General features: G+C 49.4%; 1 protein-coding gene across 2 annotated transcripts in view; it reads left to right on the top strand.

Annotated features, from left to right (window-relative positions):
* The window catches only part of TENM4 (teneurin transmembrane protein 4), a 2,614,938-nt gene that overhangs the window by 2,399,134 nt on the left and 201,030 nt on the right, over positions 1–14,774 (top strand). For both annotated transcript variants that reach the window (XM_064492755.1, XM_031460439.2), the window contains 2 exons: positions 2,838–2,936; positions 4,168–4,403. In XM_064492755.1, coding sequence (XP_064348825.1) covers positions 2,838–2,936; positions 4,168–4,403 — 335 coding nt within the window. The remainder of the gene's footprint in view (positions 1–2,837; positions 2,937–4,167; positions 4,404–14,774) is intronic.

Here is a 14,774-nt window from a genome sequence, read left to right as displayed (position 1 = left end):
TCCTCTTAAATTATAAAATTAAAAATAAGTATCTCTCTTGATCCAGACACTGGGAAATCCCCACTGTGAACATTTTGATCTTTACCCTCTGTCTTTTTTTTCTCTGAATATATTTATCTATTTGTTTCTGGTGAGTCTTAAGGTATAGATCTGACTCTCTGAGAGCACAGTCCTAGCTTAGTGATGCGGGCCGGACTCCCAGGTGTTCTGGTGAGTGTGCCACACGGCCCTGGGGAGGCAGCAAGAACCCATCCCTGGGCACCCCCGACAGGAGCAGTTAGGGACTGCTCATGCTGGGCCATATGGACTATAGAAAGACTGAAAATTGCCCCCTGAAATGCAGGGAATGGAGGAAATAATAATAAAACATCACGCGTGCTACCCTCAATTAAGCACCAACTGTGTACCTGCTGTGTACCGGACACACTTCCCTTTGTATACCTTGTCATCTGCAGTATTCAGCAAATATTATTTGAGTGCCTACTACCATGTACCAGGCAGTCTTCCAGACTCTGTGCACATGGGCACAGAGGAAGATACATAAGGGTTCTACCCTCATGGGAGTAAATTACATTAGGAAAAAGCACAATATGCAGACGTTGTATACATATACACATACATACACATACATATCCATGTATACATATATGTGTATGTGTACGCACGTCTAGTGCTGCGTAGAAAACTAGAGCAGTGCAGAGGCGGGTGATTAGGAAGAGCAGGGTGGGAGCTCTTACAGTCAGGGGGCGAATGGAGGGAGTGATCTGTGCAGATATTCAGGGGAAGGTGAGTCAGGCAAATGGCTTAGCCTGTTGGAGAAACAGCGTGGAGGCCAGTGTAAGTGCAGCAGCACAGAAGATGAGGTTGGGGAGGTCTCAGAGGGGAGATCTGCCAGAGCTTGTGGGCTCCAGTAAGGACACTGGTTTTATTCCTCTGAAGCCATTGGACGGTCGAGGGCAGAGCAGTGGCATGATCTGGGGATGATACTTCAGCTTCTCTGAGGAGAGCCATTATCCCGGTGATGATCCCTGCGGGAGGGCCGGGGCGTGATGGACCCGGGCCCTCCTGACCCCGGGGCCTGTTTGCCTCATGCTGTGTCGCAAGGCCTGCCATCAGGAGAAATGAGGTCCCTCTGAGCGACGGGCACACCCTGCAGTGACTCCCAGGCTCTGGGGGATGCCCCGGGGATGGTGAACACCACTAGAACTGTCTGCTGCCCAGGAGTCCCTTGAAGGGAAGGTCCCCAGCACCACAGCAGGACTCAGAGGCTGGACAGCAGCACGGGGTTGTGAGCAGAGGGGGCCTGACAAACCCAGGCTTCGGGCCAGCACTGCTGCTTGCTTACTGTACGACAGGACCTTAGGAAGGTTGCTTCCCCGAGCCTTGCCGGGCCAGCCTGCCAAACAGAGACGGTGGTAGAGACTCTGTAGGGATGTTGTGGGGAGGAAGATTCTCTCCGAGTGGCAGCTGCAGAGTTCCAGACGATGAATAGTATTTGGGGGCTGTAGGGGAGGTAGCAGCTATGGTGGTCGGCATCAGAGCTTCTGTAATCTTTGTTTAGCCTTGAAAATTCTTCCAGCATTACTCACTTGGCCCTATAGCCTCCTGTGAGCTTATTACAGTTATCCTATCCCCATTTTACAGATGGAGAAAGTACTGTAAGATCAGAAGAGGTTAAAGTGTTTACAGCCAGAAAGTGCAGGAAAGGGACTTGAAGTTAGGTTTTCTGGTCCTCAAGTCCTGGTCAAAGGCAGAAGAAAGGTCCCTGGCAGGGCTGGACCCACAAGCTAGCCTTCTGCATTTAGTTCTTCCCTCCGGCGCACACAGCAGGCTAAAGCTACCACTGGCTTGTTCGAAACAAATTAACTACAGGGTTTTCAAGTGAGGTGGCCACAGTCCTGACACTTCAGAAGACAGGATCCGGTGTACTCACGTGTGAGTCACGCCACTTAGCAGGCATGGTTGAAACCAAAATGGCACAAGCACGTCTATCTTCTTTCTGGGTCACAAAATGCTGCACTGCCCTTGGTGCACATGGGGGGACAGAAGAGCCTCCCCCGTTTCTGTGGGGCACCATCCTCACCAATGGATCATCACACAGGGTCATCAAAGACCCTGACATGGCACATAGCATCAGGCCCTGGGGGCTGGTGAGAAATGTGGATCCCCAGGCCCCCACCACCTACCGACACTGACTCTCCGGGGCTGGGCCTCAGCAAAGCACAGCTCTCCAGATGATTCTGGTGCTTACTCCAGTTTGAGAACCAGTGCTTTAGAAGCAAATGCTTGTCTGGCTTTTTCCTTCAGACTAGCAGAGTGTGTGTCTCCGGGTGTTGTTAAAGCAGGCGTAGACAGGAGCGAGTAGAGGAGAAAGCACAGGCTCTGGACCCAGGTAAATCTGGGTGCAAATTCCTGCTCTGAACCTTGCCAGCTGGTAACCTCAGCCAGGCCTGGGATCTCTCCGCATCTCCTTATCCTCATCTGTAAAATGGGGACGTCACTGCCTTCCTTAAATTGCCTCTTTTGAAGACTTGAGCTAAATGGATGTAACGTGCCTAGCTTCGTGCCTAAGTCATACTGAGTCTGCGCTGGTCAGAGCCGCGCTGGGATGCAGGCACCTGGCAGACACACAGGTTTGTATAGTGAGTGCTCCCTCTGGATGCTCTGTGCCAGGCAGGACTGGGTGCATGTGGCTTGCACACAGACCCACGGCCTGGAAACTGCATCCCTCTGGCCTCACGCACAGCTGCGCCAGTCAGCCACTTTGTGTGTTTCTCTACTCTCCCCTTCATCGATGCATGACTCATTGCTTCATTCATGTCTCCATGTGTGTGTAGAAACCTAGGCAAGCAGCCCTTCCTAGGGACATTGCAGGACAACCTCATTGAGATGGACATTCTCAGCGCCTCCCGCCATGATGGGGCTTACAGTGACGGGTAGGTGACATCCCCATGCTCCTCCTCTCTGTGTGTGCTCTCCCTGTGGCACCTGCACTTGCATGCAGACCCTGAGACCTTTCCCTGGGATCTCCTGGGGAATGTGATGAGGCCATGTTGCATGCCCATCCACGAGTCCATGTTCAACTCACAAGAGATTATCCTTGGAATACCCTGTCCCGCAGCATATTAACAGCAGTCTTGTTAATATGACACTTCTGGCATCTCATTGGCTGCCTCTGCCATTCTGAAAGCCATCTCATGTAGCAGTTTTTTGCAACACAGGCCCTGTGTTTTATGTATGCTGTGGCCTGCGGTATCTCACACTCCAGCAGGGTACAAGATTGCCTTAAGACTTACCTTTTATCTTAAGATTTTGGGGGCATGCCATGCGTGCAGCCAGTGCCCCCTGTTTCCCAGGCTGTGTCCCAGTCCTCCCATGGCCGTGGTTAAAGCCAGCCTGTGGAGGATTTCCTGACACCTAGTGTGGCCATAACCATGTGCTTTGACCTTGCCTTGCTGCCCTCGAGACTGTAGTGGTCTGTAGGTAGCAATCGGCTGTCTGTCCACCCATATGGCTTTTACCAGGGATCTGGAAGGCAGCAGACTGGCTTTTGAGCAGAGTGCTTTGAAGGCCTTTGCTGCTGTTGGCTGGGTAACAGCCACAAGGGGACTCTGGACCGTGGCAGAACTTAGTGGTGGTTTCTTGGTTTCCACCCCTACCAAAGCCTCCTTTTAAAAGCGTGGTATTCCACTCCTCTACCAAGTATGAAGGCAAAGTACATATTGGAGAGAGAAGAAAAATGTTAGGTTCCTTAATCTCCAGGAGGCAGAACAGGATTTTAGACACTTTCCAAGTTACTGCAATAGTTTTAGAAAACGTCTAGTTTATTCCTTATGAAACAGTATCCCAGCCCCATCCCTTCCCAGGAAAAGGATCTCAACACCCAGCCTTCTGTCCAATTGGTAACACTTTCTGCCTTGACTTGGGTGGTTTCCCCAGGGGGAGGGCTGTCCCATCCATGTTTCCTGGAAACATGTCTTCGTGTGCCCTGTTTTGTGATCTGGTACGTGATTCTCCTTTTTCCTGTCCCTCCGTCTTCTCCGTGATGACTCTCTCTCTCTCCAGGCTCCTCTGCATGCTTCTTCTACTGCTGCCTCCACCCTCCAGGTCCATGTGGGCTCCGGGATTGGCAGACCCTGACACCCTCTGGCTTCTCTCCACCCGCAGGCACTTCCTCTTCAAGCCAGGAGGCACCTCCCCGCTGTTCTGCACCACGTCACCGGGGTACCCTCTGACGTCCAGCACCGTGTACTCACCTCCGCCCCGGCCTCTGCCCCGCAGCACCTTCTCCCGACCAGCCTTCAACCTCAAGAAGCCCTCCAAGTACTGTAACTGGAAGTGCGCGGCCCTGAGCGCCATTGTCATCTCAGCCACGCTGGTCATCCTGCTGGCGTACTTTGTGGGTAAGCACCTCCCCGCCCCGGCTCCCCTTGGCTCCCCTTTGGTCCAGAGGGCAGTGACCAACACCCCCGCAGGCATGCAGGCACTCTGCCAGCATGACAGTCAGAGCTTGCGGGTGAGCCATGCGGCCCTGGCACGCTGGACTGGCCTGCACCCCCCAAACTGTCAGGGCCATTGCTCGGGGCCCTCTCCTCCACTCTGCACACATCCCGGGACAGAAGCTTAGCATCAGCTCTCTCATGTGGTGGAGGCCTGGCCTGAGGCATAAGCTCTCACTAGGACTGGCTTTTGAGGTGGTGGTCTATGATGTGAGTGTCATCAGTTGGAGTCACTACAAATGAAATGACAAGTGGGGAGGCTGGACAGCAGACTGGCTTCTCCTGTTGGTGCCATGTCACTGCAGCAGGGAGCAGGAAGGAGGTGGGTTCCCCTGAGATTGGAGGGAAACTGCCAAAGGTTGGACTGTGCCAACTTCAAGCCAGAAAAGCATATCTGAAGGGGAGCGTCTGACAAGGTGGTCTGAGGGTACTGTGGGAGCCGAGGTCCAGTGTTGAACCATGGTCAGGGAGGGTCCCAGTGAGCCATGAGAGCTGGCTGAGGGAGCGCAGAGACCCGGAGCAGCACTGGCTGGCCTCCCTACCCGTCCCCAGGGCACCTCATGATGTAGGAAACTCCTCCCCGCCCACTGCCTTGCCTGCGATGCCTCCTACTGTGCACTCTTTAGATTGATTTGCACCACAGTCTGGTTTCCTCCTTTGGACCCCTCCCTTTGGTCTTTGGTCTGCTCCCAAGGAAGATACTAATCTGACAATATCTGGGGACATTGTGTAACATCTGCTGCCTCTCTGCTAATCTGCCTGTTAGAAAAGGCACTAGGGTGGGGGGATTGGCCTAACCCTTTGTTCTTTCCAACCTTCAAATTCTATAATTCTAAGATTTAAAGTAGGTCAGACCAGCTTGAGAAGGCTTCAAACGCATGCTAAGGAATTCTGAGATAATTCTATAAGCAGAGCGGGCCTTTTAGTCTAAGCCCAAAATTAGAAAGAGAACTAACTGGCAGAGGCCAAAGGAAGACAGAGTACTGCCATTGTGAAAAAGGACTCTGTGACAAATAAAGTCACTGTGGGCGGAAGAGGACTGTTGAGAGGCAGTAAGAGCTGTCACTAGGCATGATTAATAGAGCATGGCTCCCACTTGTTTGGGATGTGGAAAAGAGATTCAAGCCTGGGTGGGGGTTTGAGTGATGTCAGCTGTAAGGTCCCTTCCCTCTCAAGACCTCTGAATTTTATAAAAACAGGTAATCAGGAAGATGATAGTCCTGCAAACAAGGAGGTCTCCTTAAACATCTCGAGCTATAATAAGCCTCGACTGATATCCAGGTCACTTTTCCCCTTGTGAAGACTGACTTAGACAATTTCATGGCTTCAAGGTCAGGTTGGCACACAAGTTTCGTCTCTTCTTCTGTCTGATTGATTAGCCGTTGCTGCCTAGAAAGCTGTGTTGAGGAGGATCCCGAGGCTATATTCAGACTCAATGGAAAAGAGTCTCTGTGATTGATTACTGATGTCTGTTGTGGCCACAGGAGTGGAGAATATTGATGACATACCAGGTATTTGCCATCCCTGCTCTGGGTCACTGGGTAAAAGGAACAGCGCAACTGGGGGAGGTCAGTACCCACTCAGGCTCTGAGAGAGGTTCATGACTGATGTAAACTGGGTTGTGCAGTTCCAAGCACTGTCACCCTGCACGAACATTTCTTCCTGGCACCACCAGCACTGTATCCCCACCAACCACTAGCATAGCTCTTGGTTTTGACTGACATTATATTTCATGGGTGAGTAGACTTGAGCAAGCAGTGTCACTGTTCATCAAGAGTCAAGTAGTTCGCTATATATAGATATCAACTTGGTTTGCACTGAAATCTTAAGGTTTATACTATGTACTGTTACCTAGTTCAGAAAGAAAGAATCAATATGTGATTAAATAAACTCTCGTCTGTTTTCCATCTCATGGTTTTATTCCTTTCCTGCTTAGTAAGAATACCTGATCCATCATCAGCTATCTAAAGATACAGGCTACTGTGTGAGGTAGTGAGTTCCCTGTCTAGGAAGGGTGCAAATACTGCTTAATGACCACGTAGCAAAAATTACATTCTTTCATTGATTAGGGGTTTTCACTGGATGACCTTTAATCTCCCTTCCAACATTGGTAGTCTGTGAATCTATGATTTTGTGAATTTCATTTTTCTTTCAGCAAACCAAGCAGGGTACCTTCTCTGAGTTGGGTACTATGCCAGGTGCTCGGGCTGACACCACTCTTGAGGCACTGTTAGCTGAGAAGCAGTGATGGATACAGTATGATGATACAGTTCTGTTAGCAGTGACTGAGGCGGCTCGGGGGCTACAGGAACACCCCACCCCAACCAGGAGGATTGGAGGAGGCTTCCTGTGGAAGGTGATGTTTTAGCTGAATCTTCAAGTCATAGTTAGCCAGAAGTAGACTTGAAGGAAAGGTATTTCAAACCAAGGGAAGTTCCAGAGTCTTGAAGGAGGAGGATGTGGGGGCAAAGATGTTTTTTGTGGTTGAAGCAGTTGACGAGTATGAGGGGCACAGCTGGGGCTAATGTGGGAGAGTTTGGTCAGATTATGCAAATCACTGTGGAGGCCAAGTTAAGGACCTTATTGGATGGGCAACAGGGAGCCATTGAAGGGCTTTCAGCAGTGGCAGGACATAGTCAGATTTTAACTTAGAAAGATAGGGGTAGAAGAAGGAAGGACAGGCCCTGCTGCATAAATGAGTCAGGAGAAGCTGAGGGCTTCAGCTAAGGTGACAAGGTAGGCAGAGAGGAGGAGGGTAGATGTGAAGTTGATTTGGGAGAATTGGTGTTGCTAGGAAGTAGTACATTGATAATGTGTCCTTGCCAATAATAAATGCATCCTTCTGACAAAACCCAATCTATATAGAAACCTTCAAACAGGAGTCCATATCCAGGGTCTTCCCTTTGTTACCTGGAGACTCAGCAAGGTGCTGGGGCAGAGCTTACACCTGCCTGGGGGCCTGGATTCCATTCCCAGCTCCGCCACTGAGTAGCTGTTTGCCCTTGGGCAGCTCGCTTCTCTGAGTCCTGATTTCTGGTCTAGAACACAGGCACAACCCATCACCTCAGACGGATGCTTGTGAGGCTGGAGTAGCAGTCAGCCAAAGTAGCGAATGCATTGCAGGTGCGAGACCGGTCCCTACCTGTTCCCAAGGGCTGGGGGTGGCAGCCTTGTGCTGGCTGTCCTCCAGCTGCTGGGGGCACGGGATGAGCTCTGATTGCTTGGTCATAATCACAGACGAGGATGACTAACTTGTAAGGAACCATCAATTATTAAAAATCAAATTAATTGTCTCTGCTGAGCACAAATATCCTTAACAAAGACTTTGCTGGCAGACCAACTTGATCTCATCAACAGGCAAAAGCAGAGATATTTAATTAGATTTTTGATGAAAAATTGTGTTTAATTTCAAGTATAATCAATTATTAATTACTGTAATGAGCGAGTCTGACTGGGTTTACTAATTAACTCATTTAAAAATTATGAATAACCTTTTCATTTGTAATTATTTGCTGCATTCTATTGAGTTCCAGATAAGAATTGCATCAGCTCACCAGCAGAGGGGGAGTGGAAAACAGAGGGAGGGGAAGAATTCTTCTTTCTCTGGGGTCTGCTCAGGGCTGCCACATCTGGGTGGAACTCCAACAGATCCACTTGACGTTCTGTTTCTTAGTTGGAAAGTTTATTGGGAAACAAGCAACCAGTGACCTTTCGTTTGCAGAGATGTTTGCAGTTATTTTCATGGGAAGATAGAGAAATTGGAGTCAGCACTTATCACCCACAAAGGCCATAGGGCCTGAGGGCTTGCCTTTGGACCGTCTCCTCCCCCCTTTAGGGGTGTTACTGGCTGCTCTGGCCTGGGCTGGGGATGTAGGGAGGACCCTTGCTGAGCCTGGGGCCTTTCCTCAGAGAGAAAATGTATATTTTTGTCTCCAAAGGATAGCCATTCAGAGAGGCTGCCCTTTGCGGGTGAGCGCTTTGCCTTAGTCACCCGTTTTCCCTTCGTTGAAGATTTTCAGGTCCTTTTAGTCTCCGTTTGAACACTGTCTCTTCTTCTCTGAAGACAAGAAATCTCCTGTTCGCAAAACAAAACGGGGAGGGAATGATACGAGGGGAAGGTGAGTTGTAAGTCAAACCGTGCGACTTGTACAGCCATGGCAATGATGCTTTATTTGATAGCGTTTAATTGTTTTCAAAACATTTTCACCCAAAAAAAGCAGTGTGGTTTCTAGCAGTGAAAATAACAGGGGTCACTTTTTATCATCCATAATCAGAGCAGTTAGCTTTGTGTGCCATCCCTGTTCTCCTGACTGTTCTAAGCACTTTGCTTGTGTTTGCTCGTTGAAATCTCCCAGCAACCCTATGCGTTATTATCCCCAACTTACAGATGAGGACATGGAGACCCAGTGAGCTTAAGTAACTTACCCACTGATGATGTAGGCTCAGGAGACCCCATCCAGGCCCGGGCTCTGTCCCTTGCTGGCTGTGTAAACTTAAGCAAGTACCACTTCTCTGAACCTCAGTTTCCACTTTCCTTATGGCTCTTACAGTGGATTTGGCTGGAATGATTAAGCCTATTTTACAGGAGAGAAAACTGAGGGTAAGATCATGGTTGAGACAATGGGTTATGAAATTAGGCTGCCTGCTTTCAAATCTCAGCTCTGCTAATTACAAGCTTTCTGACCTTAGGCAAGTCTGTTTAACCACTCTCAGCCTCAGTTTACCCATCTATAAAATGAGGATAATGATAGTGGCCACTTCACAGGGTTGTTGTGAAATTCCAGTAAGATAATTTGCATAAAGCACGTAACCCCCTGCCTGGCAGAGTTAGTGCTCAATAAAGGTTAGAGACAGTTACGATTACTAATAGTACTATTAGTACTATAAGACCACATGGAAGAGAGGATTAGTGAGTCTTGAGTGAGAACATGGACCAGCCTTGTCTCCCTGCAGCCTGCGGGCTTCCCAGCTGTGTTAGTCATAAGGGCAGCTGACAGAACAACCAGGGGGACCTGTCAGAAAACATGTGTAGGGATGTCTCCCTGTTTCAGGGGAGCAGCTGCGAGAAGAATCATTACCCAAAAAGCACCTCACATCATTTCTTTAACTAGGACAAAAGTTGGTTTTTGCTTCACTACCAGTTGCCTTTATCCAGATAAAACTGACAGCTTCCCTCATGTTCTGAACCCCTGTGTAAAAAGCAGACACCGAGTAGCGCAGGAGAGCTGTGGATCGTATCCAGAGGACTCTTCAAGCACCTGTCTAGCCAGATAGGCCTTTGGAATAGGAAACAAAAAAAAGGCTTATTAACAATACAAAAGCCGAGAAGAACTTGACGTTAAATAGAGGCCCTAGAGTGTCCTGGGATGCGGTGTCTTTCATCGTCAGGTCTGGGGCCACCCTAAGGCGCAGGGGTGTCCTCCAGTGTGATTTCTCTAAGGCAGTGTGATGTTCTGATCAGCAGGATTCAGTGGAAATCCAGCTATGTGGCCCCTTTTAGCTTTGGTTTCCTCATCTGCAAAGTGGGAAGAATAATAGTGCTTCCTTCCTGAGGCTGTTATGTAGGTTAAATGAGATGATGCTGAAGAAACTCAGAGCACCTGACAAAGGAGGAGTCCCTGCTGGTGGCCCTGCAGATGGCTGTTGCCCACCCCTGGACTCAGTTATCTCAGTCCAGGGTGGGGTGAGAGCAGATCTTCTTAGGTCCTTCCCAGTCTATAGATCACTGCCCATCAGAAATTGAACCGAGACGTGGAGGATGGAGTCCCAGGTGTGGGCTGCAGCAGCGTCTGGGTACCTGCAGGGGAGCCTTCCAATGCACTCCGTGGCAATGAGGGACTCTTTTTTTTTAAAATTAGGTTGTATTTTTTCACCTCCACCAGCAGCTGATTATAGACCGGGGGGAAAAAATCAAAACCCTTGCTTGAAGTGGTGATAGTTAAATTTATAGGTGGGAATGTTGCTAAGCGCAATTGCTGCTTTTCAAAAGGCAGCTTTCAGAGAGCGTTGCTTGTTGGAATACTATTACAGTTTGTGGTCTGGAAGAGCCTGGGTCATCCAGTTCTTGAAGGCATCTGGGCAGTTCTGACACAGGTGGACTTGCCAGACTGTGCAGGCGCTCTCAAGATCCCTGATGTCTGACCACACACTCACGACTTCAGCAGGGCAGCAGTCCAGGCAGAAGGGATCTTAGTCAGCCCCCCTCTTTAGGGGCTGGTATCCTATCTCCTAGTGTCTTCTTCTCTGCTGCATACTCAGTCCCTAACACGAAGCCTGGCACGAGGCAGCTGTGCTCAGTAAGACATGGTTGAGTAAAAACCTTGCAAGATGGTAAAATCTGCTGAGGGTTTTCTAGGCAGAATCGTGTGGGCATAAGTCTGGTGGCAGAAATGTGCATTTCATGTTCTGGGGCTCAGGTACAGGTGAAATGGATGTGAAATGAGTAGAGAAAGGATTAGAAATAGAGGCTGGGGTGATTGTGACCCCTCCTTCTCCACAATTATCCCCTTCTGGTTCAGCTCATGCGGTATCAGGATCTCAGATGCCATTTGCTTCCTCAGCACAGGCCGGTTGCACTCTGGGCCTGGGTGTTATTCGTGAGCAATAAGGCTCATTTTCTCTCCTTTCTCTTCAACTTCACATCAGGCCTTTTGGACAGAAGCCATAGATTGAGCTTTATAGCCCCAAGAATGGGAAACGGAGATGATTGAACTTGATCTCTTAGGAGGAGAAAAAAGTGATAAAGATACAGGATCCTGTATTAAAGCCTCTCTCTCCAAGATTGATTCCTTCATGTTGCTCTGTGGGAATTGCTAATAGCAGGATATATATAGATTGTTCTCTTTATGACAGACCCTAGACAAATATCCTTCAAACCCCTCCCCCCAAAAGGACTTAAGGAGACCTGCCTGGCTCTCTGCAGTTTTCTGAAACACCGCTGTGTGGAGGAGGGGGCAGACTTGCTCTGTGGGGCTGCAGAGGGCAGGACCAGGCCGTCCTGGTGAAACTGATGGAAAGGCCGCTTCAGGCTCTGTGGGAGGAGACTTCTCTCACAAGAGAGCTGCCTGTTAGGAGCGGGCTTCTCGTGTCTGCAGTGAGAGGAGTGACTCCGACGTGCCCGACTCTAGAGACCGGTGGGTCTTGTCTGTATCGTCTTTCTGTCATTACTATCTGTGCCACCCACACAGGACTTAATCTCCTTTAGATGAGTTTCCAGACCTCTAAAATAGGAGTAAATAAAGACTAGCTGAAATGATTAAGTCCTTCAACAGTCTTCAGCTCAGCGTGAAAGGAAGCTGTCCACCTTGCAGACCTCACTCCCCACCTCCCATCTCCACCCATCAGTGGAGCCCAGCCAGGAGCTGGAGCCCAGGGGAACCCGTTGATCCAGACACTATGAATCCGCCTCCCAGGGCACAGAGCAGAGTAGAGGATAGGGTGGGCCTGGAGGGCAAGTGGAAGGCATCAGTGTCCCCACTTGTCACAATTCTTGTGCTAGCAGTCTTCAGAACTCTGACTGTCCTTCTAGGGAACAAGACTAGGGTTGAGAGCCCCACCATACTGAGGCCTGTCTCCCTTACCTGTCTGCCCACTCAGCCACCATTCCCTGACCACTGGTATTTAGAGTCAGATTTATCAAGATACAACTTACATACAAAAAATCGACACTTTTTAGGTGTACCATTCCATGAATTCTGACAAATGGATAGAGTTGTGTGAGCATCACTACAGTCAAAGCCAAAACATTTCTGTCCCCCCAAAAGTTCCCCTTTTGTAGTCAATCCTTGCTCCTCGTCCTCAACCTTTGGCAACCATGCATCTGTTCCCTGTCTTGGTTGTTTTAGGTACTGTTTCTGAGACATGTAGTGAAGAAGTGATTTATTCACTGGATTCGAAATCAGGTGTTACCAACGATAACTTTCAAACTCGAAGACATCAAAGTGTTGTTGAGAAAATTTTAAGATGTAATTTAGAATTCAAGATATGAGGGCAAACAGGTGAAACGCCCTAGGGTTCTCTGTGGGTTACACTTGACCTTCTTGAGGGACCGCAGCCAAAGCCTGCATGTCCTCAGCATGGATGCACAAGTGTGTGTTCTTCTGCCTTTTCCATGGACATCTTTTCATACACGTGTTTTTAAGTATCAACACAAAACTCTCATCCTTGTCAAGGTACATAGCTCTATCATGTTGGTGCCATTGTTCTATCCTTGTATTCCTCCGTTTCATAACTGTTTGCTATTATAAATAGCACTTCTGTGAACACCTGTGTGCCTCCTTCTCTGTTTCCTTCTTTCACGTACTTTGGGGAGAGTGTGTTCCCCTGAGCAAGATTTCTGGGTCACAAGGTGTAGGCAGTTTCAAGCTCTGCTTACTCACTGCAGGGGCTCCTCAGAAGGATAGAACCGAATCTCTGGCTCCCCAGGTCAGGTCCAGGTTCCCCACAGCCCTGCCAGCATCTGACCTTGGGTCGGCTTTTGATGAGTGAGGGCAGGGCAGGTTACAGGTGGCCTCGAGACCCAGCGAGGTAAAGGATCTTCATTCCTGGGGGGAAACGCCCACCTTCTCCCAGTCAGTTCCTTCTCCAGAGCCAAGCTCACATGGCCCTGCCTTGGTGAAGCTCCTCTGCCCCCGCTCACACTAAGCCAGGAACCCAGTTATATGCTCGTATGGTGCTCAGGGATCTCACCACCATTGCCGCTGAGGGACCGTGTCTAGGACTGGCTTGGCTCTGTCTCCACTGCTAGACTGTAAGCTCTGTGGGGGCAGAAACAACTTCTGTCTTGCTCAGTGCTGTAGCCACAGCTTCTTATTCTGGGGTGCGGTATGATGTAGTGTGTTCAGCAAAAGTTTGTCTAAGGAGAGAAAGGAGGGGAGGCTGCCAGGACCAGAACCTAACCAATGCTGCCAGGCATGGAGTGGAGGGCATAGAGGCTCAGGTCCTTACAGGGAACAAAGACCAGAAGTCTAGAAGCAGAGGGATCATGTGAGAGGGAAAAATGGTTCCTGGAAACTAAGGCGGGGTGGGGAACCAGAGGCGGCTGCTGAAGTGTGTTTGGCGTGGGGCAAAGACCTGGCATTGGACCCTCATCTGTTCCTTATGCCTGTGAAACTTCAAGCAAGAACCTTGCTCTAAGCCTCAGTTTCCCACTCTGTGGATGCAGGTAATAGGCTGTCATGGGGATGCAATGCCCATTGGGCACCTAGTTCTTACTAATAAGAGCCACTAGTGAATGAAATCTGTCTTCCCTTCCCCCTGGCAAAAGCAACGTGTTAAATTTGAGGGCCAAGCAGTCCTGAGTTTGGAAATGTCTCAAAACAGACAGGACCGGAGTTTATGTTTATATTCATTTTTCATAACAGCAGCAGGATATACAGAGACAGCACCCTCTCCCCCAAGGAGGCAGTATAGCCATCACCCATCAAGGAGCAGCCGCAGCTGTGTGTTTGGGTTCTCCTTCCACAATGGCAGCCCAGGAGTATGGGAAAGGAATCAATTTTACAGATTTTTAGCATCCTTGGAAAGAACTTGTCCCCAGGTCCTTGTTTTTATTCTGGACTAATTACTGTGAAACAACATAATTTAATTGCACTTAGATGCAGAGAGAAAGCGAGGAACAGTCTCCCTGATGGCTGTCCTTTCACTGTGTTAAGTACCTAGTTGTGGAGAGGAAGGAGGTCTGTACAGTCAGGGCTGTGCTTAGGGCTGCAGGCTGGGGACAGAGGTGAGGAAGCCCAGCCAGGCAGCTCGTCATTTCAGGGAAGAAGAGAGGGAGGGGAGGGAAAGGGAGAGGAGGAGAGATGGCGGTAAAATGCACAGTGTCTTTTCCTTCTCTCAGTCAAACAACAAAACCACCACTAAACGGCTTCATCTTTCTAAAGACAGCAGTACAGTCTAATAGCAAAAGCATAGACTTTGCATCACAGCTCCGCTCACACAAGTTTTTCCATCTCTCTGCATCTTGGTTTCCTCATTGATAACATGTCAATTAATGTCCAAGATGTGTTTTGAGCCTTAAGTGATGGAACATCTGCAAAGGGTCTAGTCTGCTGGGTGGTCCCTGGTGGGTGTTGAATAAATGCAGTGTTCACCCCTCTGGGCAGCTGGATCACCCAGAGATTTTAAACCCTCTCAGATTCAGCACCAAGAGCCATATCTAGATGCAGGGATTTCAGGTAATCTGGGATTTAGTAGAGGGTGCTTCCCCAAGCTCAGGTCTGAGACTGGGGAACACCCACGGAGCCTGTGTGCTGGGTTGAGTCCTTGGCTGCGGGG

This window comes from Camelus dromedarius, chromosome 12 (genome assembly GCF_036321535.1).
Source record: "Camelus dromedarius isolate mCamDro1 chromosome 12, mCamDro1.pat, whole genome shotgun sequence".
Lineage (NCBI taxonomy): Eukaryota > Metazoa > Chordata > Mammalia > Artiodactyla > Camelidae > Camelus > Camelus dromedarius.
Note: the sequence above shows the minus strand (reverse complement) of the source record. Positions and strands in the feature narration are given on the sequence as shown.